General features: G+C 56.2%; 1 protein-coding gene across 11 annotated transcripts in view; it reads left to right on the top strand.

The window, feature by feature from the left end:
* RAPGEF1 (Rap guanine nucleotide exchange factor 1) overlaps positions 1-19,274 on the top strand; it is a 134,272-nt gene that overhangs the window by 96,509 nt on the left and 18,489 nt on the right. For 4 of the 11 annotated variants that reach the window (XM_057719901.1, XM_057719905.1, XM_057719900.1 and 1 more), the window contains 5 exons: positions 631-833; positions 3,201-3,359; positions 14,919-15,191; positions 16,041-16,121; positions 17,803-17,891. In XM_057719901.1, coding sequence (XP_057575884.1) covers positions 631-833; positions 3,201-3,359; positions 14,919-15,191; positions 16,041-16,121; positions 17,803-17,891 — 805 coding nt within the window. The remainder of the gene's footprint in view (positions 1-630; positions 834-3,200; positions 3,360-14,918; positions 15,192-16,040; positions 16,122-17,802; positions 17,892-19,274) is intronic. The other 7 variants (XM_057719908.1, XM_057719910.1, XM_057719907.1 and 4 more) reach the window with 3 other exon arrangements.

The following is a 19,274-nucleotide window of genomic DNA, read 5'->3' on the forward strand; positions in this document are numbered from 1 at the left end:
AAAGAAGCCCAGCTAGCTCGGGACATGCCGTGGGAAGGGCTCAGAAGGGAAGGAGCCGGAGGCCGGGGCTGGGAGGCGGGTGAGGGGCTCAGTGAGAGTCAGGGAATCGGATCCTGAGTCACAGAGGAGGGAAGGAGTCAGGCTCTGCAGGGTTTCGGGAAGAGCAGCCGGATGGGCTCTGCGGAAAGCCCCGAGGGCGGTTCAGGAACTGAGAGAGCAGAGGGATGGCAGTGTGCGCCCTGAGCCCCGCACCCGGGCCACGGCCAGGCCCCTCGTGAGGCTGGAAACCCCCAGGGGCTTCTCAGGAAGGAGTGGAGTGCCCCCCCTTTGCTTTTTTAAAAATAGACTTTATTTCCTAGGGAGGTTCTAGGTTCATGGGGACACGGAGTAGAAAGTACCAGGAGTTCCTGTAGACCCTTGCCCTCCCCTCCCCCTCACACACACCTCCCCCAGGTGACCCTCTCCACTGTGAACCGTCACCCAGAGGCAGGCTTCGCGTTGCTCTGACAGGGGTGTGCACAGGGTGGTGTCGAATAAAGCACCCTCACCCTGGCTGCTGTGGGGGGAGGGGGAGGGGGCGGGGCCGCGTGCCCGGAGGCCCCCAGCCCAGCGCCCCCTCTGTGTCCGCAGTGCTGGCCTACATGCAGCTGCTCGAGGACTACTCGGAGCCCCAGCCCTCCATGTTCTACCAGACGCCGCAGAAGGAGCACGTGTACCAGCAGAAGAACAAGCTCCTCATGGAGGTGTATGGCTTCACTGACTCCTTCAGCGCTGGGGACGCCCCGCAGGAGCTCGCCCCACCCCCCGCCCTGCCCCCCAAGCAGCGGCAGCTGGTAAGCAGCCCCTCCCGGGCGTCCCTCTCCCTTCCAGCCCCTGGTGACCAGAGTCTCCCATCCTGATGGGCCTCTAGGAGCTGGGACGGTCCTGGGGCAGGTTTCGGCGTCTCTCCTTCCGGGCCAGGGCTCTGGGCCATGCTCTCGCTGTGGCCTGTCTCCTGCAGCCCCATCTCCCCACCCTGGGGGCTGGCGCCTTTCTTTTCCAGAGCAGCCCCCTGCAGCTGGGACTGGCTTGTACTCAGAGTGTTTGCTTTCTCTGTTGACAGTCTTTTTTCTCTCTTCTTTGGCTCCAATATAGACCTCCCAGAAAGGAGGGACTCAATCAGAGCACAGGGCACGGTCTGTGTAGGGCCATCTGTGGACTTGATTTACATAATGGGCCTAAGTCTGCCCAGTGACTTACACCCCACCCTGGCCGGGGAGGGCCCAGTGAGAAGCAGCTCTATTGAAGCAGGATGGCTTTACACAGAGTGGCTTTGTGTTTCAGGCACAGCGCACCCTTCCTCCTTTAAAAACCCCTCCTGTGTAAGGACTCCATGTAGGTAGCACAGAGGCAGGCTGTCCAGCCGTGGACCGGCTGTGAGGCTCTTGGACCAGGGGGGGGGCACATCGGGTGCGCCTCTCAACCTTTTTCTCTTTGCCACCAGTTTACCAACTGAGTGGGCTCTGGTCAGGTTTTAGGATCCAAACGTTCCACCCCGCCGTGCTCTCAAGGAGGAGTGCACCCCAGGAGGGGAGTCCCGACTTTATCAGAGCTGCATGTGCTGTCTTGCCCTTAGGCTGGCCAGGCTGCTAGTGTTTTAACCAGAGAGGGGCCCAGTGTGGCTGGTCAGGCTGCCCTTTATCCATTGCGAGAGGATGTGAGGTGCTGCCCTGACTTTTCTGGAAGGCAGCTGTGGACCAGATGGCAAAGGTCCCCAGAGAACTCCTTGAAGCTGCCTGGGCCTCAGCAGTCCTGAGATTGGGCCTCGAGCCTGTATGTGGCCCCAGGAGTCCCCAAGCCTGCCTGCACTGAGTGGGCTCTGGGGCTGGCCCTGCAGAGCCACAGCCAGCCTCTTGAGGAACAGCCTAGTCTGGTAGAGGAAGGGCCAAGCTTGAGCTGGGAGTCCTGGGTCCCAGTCCTGCCACCAGCTAGCTGTGTCTCACCAGTTGTGCTCAGGGTCTCAGCTTTTCACTTGCCCTGCTAACCTCATAAACACCTGAATATGCCCAAATGTGAATCTCAATTGTTCCGAAAAGATTTCAAGAAGGAATTGTCACTACAGAAATATAAATGCCTGCCCCAGGGACCCCTGACCTAAAATGTTTGGTTACACAGCTGGGCCAGTCTTGTTGAGATCTGACGTATTCTCAGCCCCTCCTGCCAGAGTGTACAGTGCCTGTGGGCCAACCTTGAGCACCTTCTTTGTACCGTGGAGCCCACAGGCGTCAGAGCACTGGGGAGGGATCCCCAAGGAGCGCCCTGTGTCCCAGCCCACGGGAGGGAGCCGTCAGGCTGCCTCACCTCACGGCAGAGCGGCGGTGAGGACAGCTCTGGGGAGAGGCCTGCCAGGGAGCCCAGGAGGGGGCCAGACACCCTGTCGAACACCACCCTGTGTGAGCCCCGGGGCTTTCGTGTGGCGTCGCACGATCCTCCCCACGGCCCCATCCCCCCCCACTTTAAGTAAACTGAGGCTGAGAGAGCTGGAGAGACTGACTCAGAGCCCATGGCCAGCAGTGGGAGCCGCGCGCAGCTCCGACTGAAGCCCCGGCACACACACGTGCCGCAGTCCCCGTGCCCTCTGCTTAACGCCCCTCCTCCAGCATAGATCGAGACGTGCTGCCCCGCTTTCCAGGAAAAGTGAGAATGGTCGTACACCTGTTAGCCCGTGTACGCTGGGGGGAGGCATGGTTCTAAGTGCTTCACACGTACGCAGCCCTACACCATGTTCCCCACATACTACAGATGAAACTCTGAGGCACAGAGAGCTTTGAGTAATGCCCAGGGCCAAGCAGGTCACAAGTGGTGGGGCTCAGACTAAACCCAGGCAGCCTGACTCCCGCCTTGCACTCTGCCAGAGCACAGTCACTCCCCGCAGAGGAGGACCTGGGGCCCTAAGTAAGCCCAGGAACTGGGACTCACCCAGGTCTGGCTCCTTCCACCTGACTGCCGCTTCCAGTGGACACAGACGTGAAGAGGGTACCCAATCCCCCAGGTCGCCTTCTGCAGGCATCCTCAATCCCTGAGCTGGGCCAAGAAGCCATCCCTCTCCAGAATGTCCCTGCAGAGTTGGGTAACAGCCTGCTTAGCCTTTATGTGTACATGCCTGACCGTTCTCTGCTTTCTCCCTCCTTCCCTGTCTTCTCTCTCGTTCCTCTGTCCAGCAGGCCTCCTATGCTGCTTCTTCCTTCTCCTCTGTCTCCTACTGTGTCCAGCAAACTAAAGTGGCCTTCACCCCCGAGGACGGCAGTGCCACTCAGGGCATCAGTGTGTCCGTCTCTAACTCCTTTCTCAGCCGGCACGGCAACTTACCTGTGCCCTCGGTGAGTCGCTCCCTGCTGCTCGCTACCGGGAAGCTGTTGAGCGAGATCTTTCCCTGGAGCCTGAGCTTCCCGACACATGTGCCGCTGCCCGTCGCCGGCTCCGTCCCTCCGCAGACCCCTGCACTAGATGGGAGCGGGGATGCGTGGTCGGCTGGCTGTGGCCTGAGGACTGTGTGAGTGGATGGGGTGGGCTGGGGGTGGGGAATGTTAGCGGCCGCCCTTGGAGCGTCATCACTCAGGTGTAAACTGACAGAGACGTTTTGGACTTTTTATTCTGTTCACCCCCTGGGCCTTGGGTCAGCCCTGTAGTGGTCTGTGTTTAAAAAGGAATATTCCTAACGTAGGAATCAAAGCCCTGGAGAGGTGGTTATAGCCGGCATGACGGAGTTTGAGAGCTGCATCAGTTAGCTTTTGCTAACTCTTGCTACTAACCAACCAGCCCAAAACCTTGTGACTTAAAACAACAGTAACCATTTGTCATTGCCTAGGACACAGCTTAGTACTGTTGTGCTGATCAGGGCCAGGCATGGCTGACGTGGGCTGCACTCGCTGACACTCCTGGAACCCCAGCTGGGGCTGGTCTGGCTGTGACCCCCATGACCCGTCAGCCCCTATGAGGCCAGCCTGGGCTTGTTCACATGGCAGCTGGCAGGGTTCCAAGGAAAGAAATGGAAGCTTGCAGGGCATCTTAAGGCCTAGGCTTAGAGCACTGTCACTTCCATCATGTTCTCTTGCTTAGATCACAAGGCAGCCCAGACTGGGGAAGGGGGCGTAGACTCCACCTCCACTTGGTGGGAGCTGCTGCCGAATCACTGTAGAGGGCGTGGCTGCAGGAGGAAGGATGGATGCGGCCAGCTCTGCAGACGGGTTCCTTCTGACGCCTCAGGAGGCACCGCGCTGGTCTGTTGTCTTTCGCTGGAATCTGTATCTGCCCAAGAACCTATGACGCCTCAGGAGGCACCCGCTGGTCTGTTGTCTTTCGCTGGAATCTGTATCTGCCCAAGAACCTAAACAGCTACCATTTCCTGTTTAATCTGTTCCAGTGAAACTCTGGGTGTCAGGGGAAGGGAGTTTGCCAGGGAGCACATTTGGACTCCACTTAAAATCGGTTTGTCCTTGGGCGATTTGCTTATCCTCCCCAGGCCTCAACTTCTGTCCTTCGGGATTGTACTTTCCCTTGCCTCTTATGAGACTTCATGAAGCGGGGAGGGTTGAGTAAACTCTTGGAAGCTGCCAGGCACATAGTGGCCTAGGGAGTTTATTACTGTTGCTCTAGAGTTCTGGATTCTGGCCTTGGCTCTGTTCTGATTCTGTGCACGAGAGCTTGGGCCATTGGCTCAACCTGCTTGAGCTTCCCTTTCCCCTCTGTGAATGACGAGGTTGACCTGGTGACTTTTGGAGACCTCCCCCAGCTTGGGTTCCCAGTGTGGTTTTGTGCGGCTTCCGTATCTGGGAGCCACCCAGCACCCATGTCACGCTGGGCCTGCCCATTGTGCGGACCATGGGGTGCAGTCTTCCCTTCAGTGCCAGGGCCTCACTTTTTACAGCCCTCACTAACCGTACATGCTGTAGAAAGGCTGAGTCCCACTCCCCACCCCCGGTGTACAGACGCCCTCTGTTTCCTCGGCAGGCACCTCTGGCAAGCTCCTTTCACAGATCTTGCAAAACTTGGCCTTTAGACAGTCCTAGCTCTTGACAGTTTTCTTCCCCCTCTGCAAACAGAAAGTAAGTGTGAGTTTTCATAAGAGTATCTACAATATCCCTTTTGAGTAGTTTGGGGTAGAAGACTGTCAATGAACTGGACTGTTTACTACAGAGTTAAAAAAAAAATTCGAGGGCATTTTAGTTACATTTGGGTATGAGTACGTCATGGTTTTCACCCCGGCACACAGGGGAGTCTTACGGCGTCCTGCATCGGAAATGCTGTGTCCTCAGCACCAGCTCCGCAAAGGAGCCCGAGGGGAGTGAGCTCAGAAAGGTGCTTTATTTCACTTAAAGGAAATTTAGGCCTCAGGAGCTGTTAGTAATGCCCTGAATGTATGGAACACTTGACATCTGAAATGCTGAAACCCCGTAGAAAAGAGTTAGTATAAAGCCAGCATATTCTTCGTGTATTCTCTGCTTATGTTCTAAAACGAGCCTGTGACCTTGGGCTTACACGCTGTCACAGCAGCCCTTCATCCTCGAGTGTCTTCATTTCTCTGTCCCTGGGCCTGTGTCATCAGTCCAGCATGGAATTCTCAAGCGCTTCATAGGAATACAGCAGGTGCCAAATCTGAAGACAGCTCACGCAGTTCTTGGCCCAGTGATCCGTTTCTTCTGCCGTGTAACAGGAAGATTGAAAACCTTGCCGGGGGAGTTGCAGAGCAGTAAACCTGCACTGATCAATTTAAAATGGAGTAGGTGCTGAAAGAACGTGCTCGTTCGCTCTTCCCAGGACCCCAGGATAAGTTCGATTCGGTGCGCGCGAGCCTCTCCTCGCGCGGGTCAGGCCGTAAGAAGCATCCAGAGGAGTAGGACGGCCCCGTCGTCCTTGAGAAGCCCCTGCAATCGAGTAGGCAGAGTAAGTGGAGCATAAAAGAGACTCACACCCGGGCGGGGTGTGAATAAGAGTGCAAGAGTCACAGGGGGTCTGGGGAAGCCCCATGCACAGTGGAGGCAGGACCATGTCAGGCAGTGCTTAGTGCAGGAGGGGGCACGTGCCTCGTGGTTTGAAGGACAGTTAGGATTTCAGGGAGGTAAAAGTCAGGGAAATCAAGTTAGAGTTGTTTCCATGGGGGGACCTAGCTGAAGATGGGCACTGGAAGGCCTGGCACACGTTCTGGAAGGTTGCCAAGTGTAAGCAGTCAGAACTGAGGTCCCGGGAGAGCAGGCCGAAGGGTAGTGACCACAGGCAGCCCCTCCGCGCGTCCTGCCCCTGAGCTGAAAGGGGCTCCCCGAGCTGCTCCCTCCTGGGTGCGGCCCTCCAGGACGCATGCCCGGCCTTGACCGCTCCTCCCCACTTGTCCCTGAGACGTGTTCCTGCTCCCGTTTTTGGGTGGTGCCCACCCTCCTCCTCGTGGTCGTCGGCTGGGTCTGCTCAGCCTCCCTGTCCCTCCCGGCATGTGCTGGGATCCTAAGAGACGCCAGCAGCTGCCCAGACACGCGGCCAGCCCAACGTGTGGTGTCAGGGCATTACGACCAGTTTGATAGAAGAAGGTGTTGGGGGAGATGCTGAGTGACAGAGGCCAGGAAGATGTGGAGAGCTTGGCACAGCCTCCCCCGGCTGGGAGGCCGACCCCTTGTTCCTGGTCTGATTCCGCTGGGCCTTGCGATGTGCCCACCCCTTGGCGGCACTGGTAGGTGCTTGAGTGATGGGCCCTCCTAGAAACAGCTCTCAGACGTGGTGCTGGCATCCCCTTCCTGCCCCAGATTCTCCTGCACCACTGGTACCCCCTGGGCAGTCTGCCCTGTTCTCACTGTGGCCCAGCCCGGCTGGCTGCCCACCACGCACCTCCACCCCTGTCTCGGCCCTCCAGCACCACCCTGAATTCCCACGGGCTGTCTCCTCGCCACGTCCCTTCCCTGGTTTGCGTTTTCTCTCATTCTGAACCCTTGTGGAGCAGATCTTGAAAGTTTTGGGTTCAGTCCAGATTCACGTTACCCTTAACCAAGGTATTGTTGAGAAGTTGTGAGTAACCATTAGGGTTGCTAGTGCCCTTTAGGTATTGCAACATCAGTATTAGAAAACTCACCTTCCTCCATCCCCCAAACTATTTTCTGGTACGTCCTTTCTTTGCTAACTGGTATTTACTATCACCAAGAGATCTATCTGGATGCTAGAAATTTGTTGAAATATTTTCTTTACCATCTTGACTTCCAGAATGATTCTGGAGAAGTAAAACTGCTAGAAGATCCAGGTTTTAAGAACTTCAGAAATACCCATAATAACTGTCATCTGTTTTTAAAAATCTTTCAGGTGAGAAAGTCAGGTGTGTGTCGTATTTAGGACTTCAGTTTAAAGAGGGAAGGTATGTGGAGCCACTGACAGTGGTTCTCTGGGGGCTGGGCCCCGGCTTTCGTGCCGCAGCGCCCCTGCCCTTTGAGGGTCCCGCCCCAGGAGAGGCGCGTTCTGTCTGCCCCCTCCTCAGCCTCCTGTCACAGGCATCCCAGAGACCAGGGGCACTCTGACAGGTCTAAAGAGCAAACGGGGACAGGAAAGGAGGCAGGAAAGAAGAGACAATGGAGTTGGGTGAGAAAGGAATTGTGGACCAGAGTCACAAGAGGCGCCAGGCCGCTGGGCTCGGCAGGTGTGTCCTCCTCCTGCCTCCCTCGCCTCTGCCTCTTGTTTCTTCCTGACGTCACCGTCTCCTCCCTGGCTTCTTGCCCTGGTCAGGGAGAACTCACTCAGAGAGGAGGGAGTGTCTGTGGGCAGCCCTAGGGGCCCGGGGACAGGCAGGTATGTCTCTGAGCTGACCTCTCCTGGGGGCTTTGTCCCGTCCGCCTGCCTACTCTCTGGGCTTGCCTGGAGAGCAGCCCCCAGTGCCGTCAGCCTCGGGAAAACCAGGGCTCTGCTGCCGTCCGTGCCAGAGTCTCTGTGGGCCCCTCTGTGGCCTGCTGCCGCCCAGGTGACCCAGGGCTGTCTTAGATGCCCAGAAGTCGTAGACTCTCCGGCTCTGCCTCATTCTTGGGGGCCTCACCACAGAGCGTAGCTGACCCCTCGCTAGACTCTGGGCTCCCCAGGACGAGGGATCGACCCCCACACGCCTAGCACGTGTTACGGGCCAAGGCCCTCTGTGCACCATCCTGGTGATTTCTCTGGATGTTTCCACCGTCCACTGAGTTCCCCAGGCAAGGACTGAGGTGTCATCTTGCCCCCGCCACCTCCCCCCCCCAACGTATGCACCTCGTTTACATGGGACCCGTGCACACCCAGTCACCAAGCCCCGCAGGACATCCCCATCACCCACCCCATGCTGGTCCTTCTCTCCACCCCATCGCTGCCCCCGCCATGGCCACCATGGCCTCCTTCACGGCCTTGCCGCGCCACAGCCGGTCCCCCTCCTTCCTCTCAAAGCACCACAGTCAGACAAAAGTGCCCGACACCCGCCTCAGGCCCCGCCTTCCCTCTGCTCTGTCCTGCCCCAGCCCCTTGTCACCGCCCGTCACCCTCCCCCACCCCCGTGCTCCTCTCCTCGCCCCGGCCTCTCCAACCTCCCCCAGTCCCTTCCGCACCAGGTCTTCCCCTCACTTGCTGTGTGGATTTGAACATGCCCCCCTCCCCCAGACTCCGCTTCCTCGCCTGTCGCTGGGGCATGAAGTTGTCAGGAGGATTTAAGGGAAAACGCACGTACGGAGCGTCATGTGGTGCGAGATGCACGCTGGCATTCAGTCAAAAGGGAGGAATTATCATAATATCACCGCATTGGGCAGGTTCTCTTTCTTTTGCCATGTTCAGGCTCTTTCTCTCTGAGGGTAGGGACTGGGCCTTTTATGTCCTTGCACCTCGTACCTGGGTCAGAGCCCAGCAGCAAGTCGCAGGTGCTCTCTGACGCTGCCCTGACTGGGAGCAGTGTCAGGGAGGCGTGCAGCTCTCCCCCTGCCCTGCCATCCTGGCCGTCTTTCCCTGCTTCCCAGCATTTCATCGGAACAACCTGAGCCAACTCATCACAGGATAGCCTCTCCGTCCCCATGAATCAGATGCACTGATCCCAGGCTGTTGAAGCTGCATTTACGTTCATGTTCTCAAGCCGCTTGTCGACGTGTCAAGGGGCCTTCTTTCCTGCTCTGTGATGGAATGTCTACCCCCGTTTTGGAGACGGAGACACCAGAATAGAGAAGCTGAACCATTTGCTCAGAATTTTAGGTCAGAGTTAAAGATAGAATCCAGATCTCCGTCGTGGACAATACAGTGTCAGGTGACATTTATGAATTGCTTAATGGCCGGTAAGCACTGAGACCCGATAAGGCTCAGTAGAAAGGAAAGCCCGTGCACGGGCTGGACGTTGAGAGGAGTGCCTTTGTCCTGCGTGTTCTGGCAGACTTCAGAGTGTAGCTAACGCTCTAAATAGAGTGCTAAGAATAAGTATAAATTAGAGCTCCTGTCGTGCTGTTTAAATCCAAACCGAGTAAAAATAGTTGTTGGATTTCTAGAACTAAATTCAGATCATTTTGGAATCTGTATTGCGTTTTTTTTATGAAGAGTTGATGTTATTAAGGTTAATATTTAATGACTCTGTGGAGCATCCTCAAATGTATCGGAGGATCTTGCAAGAATATAATCAGCCATGAAACCACTGGCCAAAAAGGTAGTGTTTTCAAGGAGGATCTTGTGATTCAGCTGAAAAAAATATGTACCATGAGAAGAAACATAGTAAATTTCTGCTTTCACCTGTCCTAAAATTCTGAGCAAAAAAACATTTTTGTTCTTTTACATGCTTTGTTATAAAATTACAGATTAGAACTTTGAAATGGATTTAAAAAATAGACTCCACCAAGAAGTTTATCCAAAGATCTGACATGACACTGATGTTGCCTTTCTCGGGTGAGCTGAGCGCTGTCTCGTTGTTCACATGTTGGGACCAACAGCAGTGTCTCCTCGCCTTGAGCAGAGAGACCGCAAGTGCAGAAGCTCGCGGCGTCGGCCTTGGAACCTGCCACTTTGGAAACTTTTCTTTTGACATTATCTAACATGTAGTTGTTATAAATTAACACAACCACATCAAAGAAGGAAGTTCCCTCTGGGTCTAAGACAGACCCAAAGGATGGCTTTTGTAAACACGCAGTTAACTGGGACCAGGAAAGAGGAGACAAGCAGTCTTCCCTCCAGTTTGCCACATGGAGTGACAAGGACCATTATCAAGGGTCCTTCCTAGTGACCTAGGAGGGATCATGTCCCATCTAAGAACCGAAACCAATGTGGCTCTTTCCAGGAGATCCCTCCCCAGGAAATCACAGAGGGTGTGTGTTTTGTAGCAGCTAAAAGCTTTACTTCCTTCCAAGAGAAATACCTGAGGCCCATGTTGTGTCGACGCTCACAGGCCATGGCTGAAGGAAGCGTCCTCTGTGCCCAGGACTGGCCCTGGGCTGTGGTTCCAACCGGCCCTCCATAGAGGAAGGAAGCCCAAACCACCCTAGAACAGCAGCTTCCCATGAATGTGTTTTCTCACAAATGATGGATAAAAATTTAAACCCCCAAACAAGCTGTCCAATAGCGTATCTGTTTTGCTAAGGAGCGTCCAAAAACACTGAAGTTATAAGCCTTGCTTGAGTCAAGAGTATACAGTAATTACCGATCTCTGACAACTTCTGTACTTCCCAAACACTTGCCCGCGACAGTACGTCCATTCACTCAGATGAGTGCTTTTTCCCCATGATTGAACGTTCTGCAGAGTGTGGAGCCCGAGTCACCATGGAGTAGCCGTTCCAGTCAAGGTCCTCTGGCACGTGGCTGCAGCCCTCAGCTGCTGGCGCGCCGACTGCCTCCTCTGGCTCCCCCAACTGTCTAGGTGATCAAAGGAATTAAATGTAATGTCTGTCAGATTGAGGAATCAGAATTTTTCATGTGAAGATCTGCTTTCCTGCCAGTACAGCCCAGGCCCTGTCCCGAGTCACTTTTCATGCCAGGATAGGATGGAAAGGAAGTGGCACTGAAACTGGTGCCACTGCTTCGGGTGGCCACACATCACGTCAGCCTCTTTCATCCTCTTGGCAGTTCTTTCAGGTGTATATTGTCAAAAGAGTGGGGTGCTGGCTCCTGTGTCTCGTGAGAGCAGGTCTTTGCTCTGTGTCCCTGGCTTGTATGTCAAGCCTTGGTTCGCTGCCTCTTGTAGGCTAGTCATCACAGAACACTCTGCTCAGAAGGCCTCCGAGTGGAGTGGACCCTGCAGAGCTGTGGGGCTGCGTGCTTATGACCTGTCGCGTGCCCAGTGCACAAGCCGAGCTGTGCCACGCGGTCATAGGTGCATGGCTTCCCCTGCGGCCTGTCTCTTCATCTATGTAATAAGGATCGTAACAGCACTTGGTGCGGAGTAAATGAGCGAAACCTTTAGCACCTCGTCTGACCAGCAGGAAGCTTTCAGTGAGAAGAGCCGTCATCGTCACCATTGCCATCGTGAGACGGTTCTTGCAGGTGCTTTGATGGTGTGCCCAGGGCTGACATGGGGGCCCGGTGCCCCTCTCCTGACTGCTCTCCTCCCCAGGAACTTGCTCCAGCACTCCTAGATCCTCCGCAGAAATCTGCCGTCTCCAGACAGGCAGCCCCTCATGTTACAGAGTCCTCAGCCCAAACAGTCTTACTCTGGCTATAAATAAAAATTCCTGCCGCAGAGCGCCGCAGCAAAGCCGGGCACCAGCCAGATCCTAAAATAACCTCCAGGCTGTGGTGAAGGGGTGTTTCTCCTCAGTGGCCAGCCCTGCTTTCTCCCTGTCCGTGTGACTACCTGTGATCTCAAAGGGCCTGGAAACATTTCTCTTGGGAGTCAGTGGAGACCGGATTTGTTGACTGTGGTATGGGAATGGGTGTGCAGGGCCGGAGGGGACCGCGACTCCACGCCGCCCCCGAAAGTGCTGTTCAGGCTTGGCTCCCATCCCAGCAGGACCGCATAGCTTAAATACCAGAGCAGCTGAGCCTTGTTGTTGCAGAGGGAGGGAGGGCGGGCGGGGTGGCCAGGACGCTTTGTCCTGGAGACGCCCTCCTTCCCTTCTCCTTGGTGGCTGCCCCTCTCCCCTGCAGTCTGCACCTGCGGTGGCCTCCCGCTGCGGACCTGCACCTGCGCAGCGAGAGGAGCTTGTCCACCACCCTTAACACTGCTGAGCCAGGCGATGTTCTAGGCACTTCAGTTAACAACATTAGAATTAATTCCTAAGTATTCCCTCATTCAGTAAACATGTATTGAATTAATTAAATGCCTCAGCTCTGTTTTCAGGGGAGTTCCTGAGGGTATTTTGGAGGCAAGAGAGGATAGCTGACATTGTTTGCTCGTCACACAGCAGGACCTACAGGGCGTGTCAGTAAATCCACACAGAGAGGCTGTAAGAGAGGAACTGTTGTTTTCATCCCCATTTTAAAGAGGAAGAGACTGAGGCTTGAGAAGTTACGTCACCTGCCCAAGGTCACACAGGTAGAGAGAGCGCCCAGGACCCGAGCACAGGTCTGTGTGACTTGAGAACGTGTCCTCTCAGCAACTACCCCATCCCCAAGAAAAGGCACCCGCCGTGCGTGCGTGCGTATGTGCGTGTGCATGTGTATGCCTGTGTGCAAGTCAGGTGCTTGGTTACCACAGGGCCCGCTTAGCTGCTCAACAGGTTTCCATGGGGCAGGCACCAGGGCGTCAGGACTCCACAGCTGGCATTTGCTTTAGTTCATTCAGGCAGCTATAACAATACCAGAGACTGGATGGCTTTAACAAGTTTATCCCTCCGAGTTCTGGAGGCTGGAAGTCCAAGATCAGGGTGCCAGCATGGTTGGGTGCAGGCCTTCTTCCTGGTCACTGACTTTTCATTGTCCTCACTTGGCAAAAGGGTGAGGCATCCCTCTGGAGTCTCTTTTCTGTCGCACAGATCCCATCATCTGTGGGGTTTAGGATTTTAACATGAATTTGGAGGGGCACAGACACTCCAACCACAGCAGCACTGACCGTGAGAGTCGTGGTCATAAACTAGATGGAGTCACGGCCAAGGGCGAGGTATCTGTTGGCACATCTGATAGCAGTACCTGTGTGCTGGGAACGAGCATCTGACAGGCCTGGGACCTGGGCTCCTGCCTGAGACCACGGCCACTGTCCGAAACAGGCTGGCCTCCCAGGACCCGGCCATCCCACCCCTCGGCTGATGCATTTCACTCGAGGTCTTCTCTGTGCACCTTCCCAGCCAGTGAGCAGGCCTCACTGTGGGGGAGCATCTTCCAGAGGTGAAATGGAGAGCTTCCAAAGCCAAACATGTCACCCCTTTGCCATCCCCAGCAAGGCCCAGGCCTGCGCGGCTGCTCTGAGAGGTCAGGTGAAACGTGGCGCCCGCCTGTGGAGGGCTTGTGGATGCTCAGGCTCTGCAGCCCAGGGTTGGGAGGGGGGAGAGCGGCCCAGCCAGGGGTCCACCGGCCCCCAGCTTCTCTCCAAAGAAGGGATGTGAACGAATCAAAACTATCAGGCAGCTAAGCCTTCAGTGTCAGTAAAGCACTTCCATTGACACCTGACTGTGTCCAAGGGTTGGCCTTGAGTTTGTGAGTTGGATGGGGAATAAAAATGTGCAAGGACGAGTTGGTTCCTAGGTGGGTATCCTGGGTCTGATATAAACCAGCAGCCACTGGGGTTCACGGGGTGAGAGGGCCTTGGCCCCACCCAGGAGGGGGGAGGAGCTCTGGCCTCTGACCTGCACAGCCTAGGAGGGTGGGGCTGGCAGCGGGGTACAGAAGGGGGCGTGCCTGTCCCTCTAGTAGCTGCAGCTCTCCATCCAGGTCAAAGTGTAGCTTCTTCGCAAAAACGCTTAAGGGTATGAGTGGCTTTGACCCCTCGTTAGGTTAAAACTTCATTTTTTCCTCCTCCTCTTCTTTGTCCATGGGTTTCAAAAATCCTATGCCAGAATGCGGAGGACATTTGAGCAAGTGGGTGCGTGTTTGTTTGGGACTGGCTTTTGTCATGTTCCAGCACCCGTAGTGGGAATTGAGCCTGACGGGGACTTCAGACAACCCCTGCCTCACACTCCTCCCCGTTTCCCTGGGACAGTTAGCAGACATTGTTGGCAAGCCCTTTACAGGACGTGATGACACTGTCGGATTCTTAGTCTGGCAGCCCTGGTTTCAAAGCCCCTCCATCCCTCCTGCCGCAGCAGAGCCCAGGCCCGGCGTGCACTCCTTGGCTCTAAGGAGCCGTGGGTATCTGCTATCACTCTCCAGCCTGACCTCAGGCTTTTCTCTCGAGGTGAGAATCTCAGAGAGCGTAGCCTTGCAGTTCTAAGGTGGTGTCAGAGGCATTACACTTCATTTGTTAAAAAAGAGAGAAAAAAGATTATGCAGAAGGGGAAATGAACTCAGACATGGTTAGTATTTTGATAGCACAATTCTTTCAAACATTTTTAAGGCTTATGCCCTTCCCTTCCAAAAGGATTTGAAGTGATTACAATATATAAAAGGCTGCAGTGTTTGACGTTCAAGGAATAAAACCAAAGAGATTCAGCCAAAAAACTCAAACTGAGTAAATAAGACCAGGTGTCTGGTTGCACGCACTGAATTTAGCCACAAGGTTCCTGAAAGGACAAGCGGCATAGATGGGGTTGCATGGGTGGGACCCCCATACAGTTGGGGAGGCTCGCTCTCCTTTGGGGGCACCAGCATCCTGTCGTTTAGACACTGAGGATGGCGCTGGTCAGTCTTCATTCAGGCCCTTCTCAAGGGAGCCGCGTGGGGCGGGGGGACCTCAGGCCAGAGGACCAGGGGGTGGTTTGGCCTGAGCCACGGTCCTCGTTAGAATGACTGTAAACGGCCTGTCATGGCTCAGCTGAGTGATTCTAATTACTTTTTCTTTTGTCTGTTTTCTTCTTCCCATCCTCTCGTGTCTGTGTCTGTGTTACACTCTGACTCTGTAGTATAAATCTGTGTTTAGGTCCTACTCCCAGGATTTCGTGCCTCACAGCCAAGCTTCCGTCCAGCCTTTCCTCCCGTCTACCTCCTCTTCCTCTCCACATTTCCCACCTGTCCACCAGTCTCAAAGCTCTGACTTAGTGGTGCCAACCGTAGCCAATCTGCCTCCCAGCACCCTGGACGGGCCTCTTTCATCTTCTCAGGAGAGCAGCTTTCATGGGAACACTGTCTGCCTTCCTTCCGAAACCTCTTTCACTGACTCGCCCCAGACGCCTTCGGTGAGAACTCAACACACACTTGCCTCCCCGCGGGCTGCGTTCTGAGAAAGCCTCTGCCCCCACTAGCGGTCGCGTCTGCTGCTGGCATGGGTCTGGTCGCGGCATGGCTGGACCGAGGGGTGCGAAGGTCACCAGGTGAAACCGTAGCCCGTCTGTTCCCAGAACAGAAATTGAACCTTACATGTGGAATTCCCATCCAACTATGGATTTTCCACAGACGGGTCGGTGACCATTTAGAGACAGCAGGTTGTCCTCAGCATCAGGCAGCGAGTGCTGCTGGTCTTCTGTGTGATCGGTTGTTTCCAGAGAAAGATGCAGGGCTCTCCGACAGCTCAAAGGCCGTTGCATGTTTAGTTGCCGCGGTGTGAGGAGGGAGGGCCTCTGGGCTGGGCTGTGAAGTCGGCCGCAGCGCTTCATCCGGGCACGGGGACACGCTGCCGTGCACGTGGAGGGGACCTGGCCAGGTAGATGGGGCAGAGCAGCGTGGGCCTGTGCGGCCGACGCGCCCGTGTGCGGTTGTCTGGACGTGTTGCCTCTTTCCCTCCGTATCTGGCCCCCCACGCGGGGCCCCTGCTGTCCCCACCACGGCAGAGTGGGGAGGAGCACACCTCCCCCAGGACAGTTGGGTGGTCCTTGATGTCTTTGGAGAAGCTCTGGCAGGAAACGTGGGTCCCCTCTGACAGAGGCAGGAGGTGGCAAAAGCAGCTTTGTTCCCCAACCCTGGAAGACGTCCCCAGAGAATGGAGGGCACGCCGCTGCCGTTTTCTCCTCGTGAAAGGGGCGTCCCGGTCAGGGCCAGCCTGGTGGGGGCCGTCACATGTGCATTTCCTCTCGTCCTGTCTTCCCCAGAGCGAACACGCCAGTGAGGGTGAATACGTCAGTCTGTATTCCTCTGGCCAGAGCAGCGAGGAGCTGGCCCGCTCTCGAGGAGTAAGTAACCTCGGGCTGCCTCGTGCCTGTGGCCTGGCCTGGCCAGGGTCGGGCCTGCTTCTGTCTGCCTGAGCCTCCCGGTCACCAGCAGCCCGGCCAGGGGCCAGCTCGGCTCCTTGGGGAGAGGACGGGGCTTCTGGCAGAGCCTGCCTTTGCTTTCGCGGTGTGGTGCCCCACCAGCCTGGCCGCTGGACCTTCTGGAAACCACAGGAGCAGCCTGGCCTTGGCCCTGGCCATGTGTCCAGTCGGTCTCATGGATTTCTTTCTGCCCCGTCATCTGTCCCTGCCCCGGAGGCAGGGACTCCTCTCTCCAAACCAAGCCTTCCAAGCCGACATCCCCTCCTACCCAGCATGCTCCACGCCTGTGGTCCCCGCTTCCAGGGAAGCTGGTGCGTCCGCCAGGCCTGCCTCCTGTCATGGTCACCCTTGTTGTACTGCCGTCCCAGTCGACAGTCAAGGTACAGCAGTTCTGTTAAGCAGTCAGCTTTCCAGGTTTTGCTGTAGCAGACGTGAGCAAGTGCAAAACCTTCGAAAATAACTCTGCCGCCACCCTGAGTGGGGGCCGAGTCCGTGGAGGGGAAGTGCCACGAGGACTCCATCCTCCTCAGGGGCGGCTCAGCGGGCCCAGCCCATTCAAAGCGTGGTCACTCTCGGTAAGATGGCCCCCCAGAAGGGCCCCCACAGACCTTAGATACCCACACAAGGCAAGCCCCACTTCAGGGTTAGCAAGTTATCAACATTGTGGCATTTTCACTCCAGTGGGATTCAGCCCTGTCCCTGGGAGCTAAGCTGTTTCTCCCCTGGTGTTCCCGCCTTCCCGGCCCCTCTGGTGACTCGGGCCCCCTGCATCATCCAGTTCAGCTCTGCACACGGACTCCATCCCAGGCAGGCCTTCCAGGGCCCTCCCCGCTGCCCGCGACCCCGTGCGGTGCCTGGCACCCTCCGCGAGGGTGTCCCACGTCTTCATGCCCCCCACGCCCTGTTCTCTGTCACAGCCTTGGAGGCAGACCGGGGGTGCCAGAGGGCCGTGTCATCCCTGAGTGGGGTAGGCCCAGGCTCCCAGGAGGCAGCAAGCCAGCTGGAGGAGGGGAGGGGGTTGCCGTCGTGCCTCAAGCAGCAAGACCCTTCGGAAGCATGGGGCGGGTGCTGTGGTGCGGAGGGCGCGCTGTGACAGGGAGGTCAGCAGAGGCCTGCCGCACGCCCAGGAGGGCACGGGAGGCGGGGCCACGGCCCTCCAGCTCTGGGGTCTGGGGCCGGGCCCTTCACTTCCCGCAGCCTCTGTTTCTTTGTGTGACTGGGCACGGTGATGCCAGCCAACAGGTAGGGTGTTGGTCAGGGCCAGGTGAGGAAAGGCATGCGCAGCGCCTGGCTGAGCTTGGCTGAGGGGTAGCTACTGTGACGGTCCTTCCTTCCAGGAGGTGGTTGGGATGGCTTCGTCTGGGTTGGCAGCTGACAGAGGTTATAAGTAGTGGCGCTTTTCACTCCTCCTGAAGGCAAGATGCTGCTCTGAAGAGGGCCCGTGCTTCCTGTGTAATGAGCCGCGGTCACAGTTGACGTGTTTACATCTCAGGTTGCTCCCTAGGAACTTGCACTCAAAAGCCACTTGCAGGCAGGAGTGCTGGGAAGCAGAGCAGCTCAGCGGGGCACCTGCCACACACCCAGCACTGCCTTCTCTTTTCAGGAATCACCAGCAGCGAAGGACGGACATCCCAGAGATGCCTCATTGGCCAGCAGTGCACCTGGGAAGGAAAGCAGGGACGGCGGGGACAGGTAGGAAGTGACCCACGTGGAGCCGGGTGCCCTGAAAGCAGCAGGCCCACCCACGCAGTGAGAGCCACCACAGCTGCCCCCCAGCACACCAGGCCTGCTGGGGCTTTGCGTTTACACTTGCGCTGTGCAGGTGTTGTGTTTTACACATTGAAGGTTTGTAGCAACCCTGCATCGAGCGAGTCTGTAAGCGCTGTTTTTCCAACAATATTTGCTCACTTCATGTTTCTGGTAGTTCTCCCCAGAATTTCACATTTTTCACTATCGTATTTGTCATGACAATCAGTGATCTCTGAGGTTACTACTGTAAGTGTTTTGGGGCACCACAAACAATGCCCGTGTAAGATGGTAGGCAATCGATAAACGTTGTGTGTTCTGACCGCACCACCAAGCAGCCCCTCTCCCGTCTCTCTCCCTCTTGGGCCTCCCTGTTCCCTGAGACACCACAGTATTGTAATTAGGCCAGTTAGTAACCCCACAATGGCCTCTGAGTGTTCAAGTGAAAGGAAGAGTCTCTCTCACTTTAAGTCAAAAGCTAGAAACGATGACGCTTACTGGGGAGGTGTACTGAAAGCCGAGATAGGCCTAAAGCTGGGCCTCTTGCACCAGCCAGTTAGCCAGGTTGTGAATGCAAAGAAAAGTTCTTGAAGGAAGTTAAAAGTGCTGCTCCGGTGCTTGCACCCGTGATAAGAAAGTGAAACAGCCTCCTTGCTGGTGTGGAGACAGTTTGAGTGGTCTGGAGAGACGATCAGAGCCGCCCAACATTCCCTGAAGCCAGAGCCTCATCTAGAGCAAGACCCCAACGCCCTTCAATTTTGTGGAGGCTGAGAGAGGCGAGGAAGCTGCAGAAGAGACGTCTGAAGCGGACAGGTTGGCTGAAGAGGTTTTGGGGAAGAAGCCGTCTCAGAACGTGGAAGGGCAAGGGGAGCAGGCGGTGCTGGTGTGGAAGCTGCAGCAAGTTACCCAGCAGGCCTGGCTCAGATCATCCCCGAGGATGGCTGCCCTGAGCAACAGACTCTCAGTGTAGATGCAGCAGCCTCTATGGGAAGAAGATGCCACCTGGGCCTTCCATAGCGAGAGAGAAGTCAGTGCCCGGCCTCAGGCTGACCCTCTTGTTAGGGGCTCGTGTAGCTGGCGGCTCTAGGCTGAAGCCGGTGCTCATTTACCATTCCCAAAATCTTAAGTGCCCTTAAGATTGACATTAGGGGCTTCCCTGGTGGTGCAGTGGTTAAAAATCCACCTGCCAATGTTCCCTGGTGGTGCAGTGGTTAAAAATCCACCTGCCAATGCAGGGGACACAGGTTCAACCCCTGGTCTGGGATATCCCACATGCCGTGGAGCAACTCAGCCCGTGTGCCACAACTACTGAGCCCACGTGCTGCAACT

Source organism: Hippopotamus amphibius, chromosome 2 (assembly GCF_030028045.1).
Source record: "Hippopotamus amphibius kiboko isolate mHipAmp2 chromosome 2, mHipAmp2.hap2, whole genome shotgun sequence".
NCBI lineage: Eukaryota > Metazoa > Chordata > Mammalia > Artiodactyla > Hippopotamidae > Hippopotamus > Hippopotamus amphibius.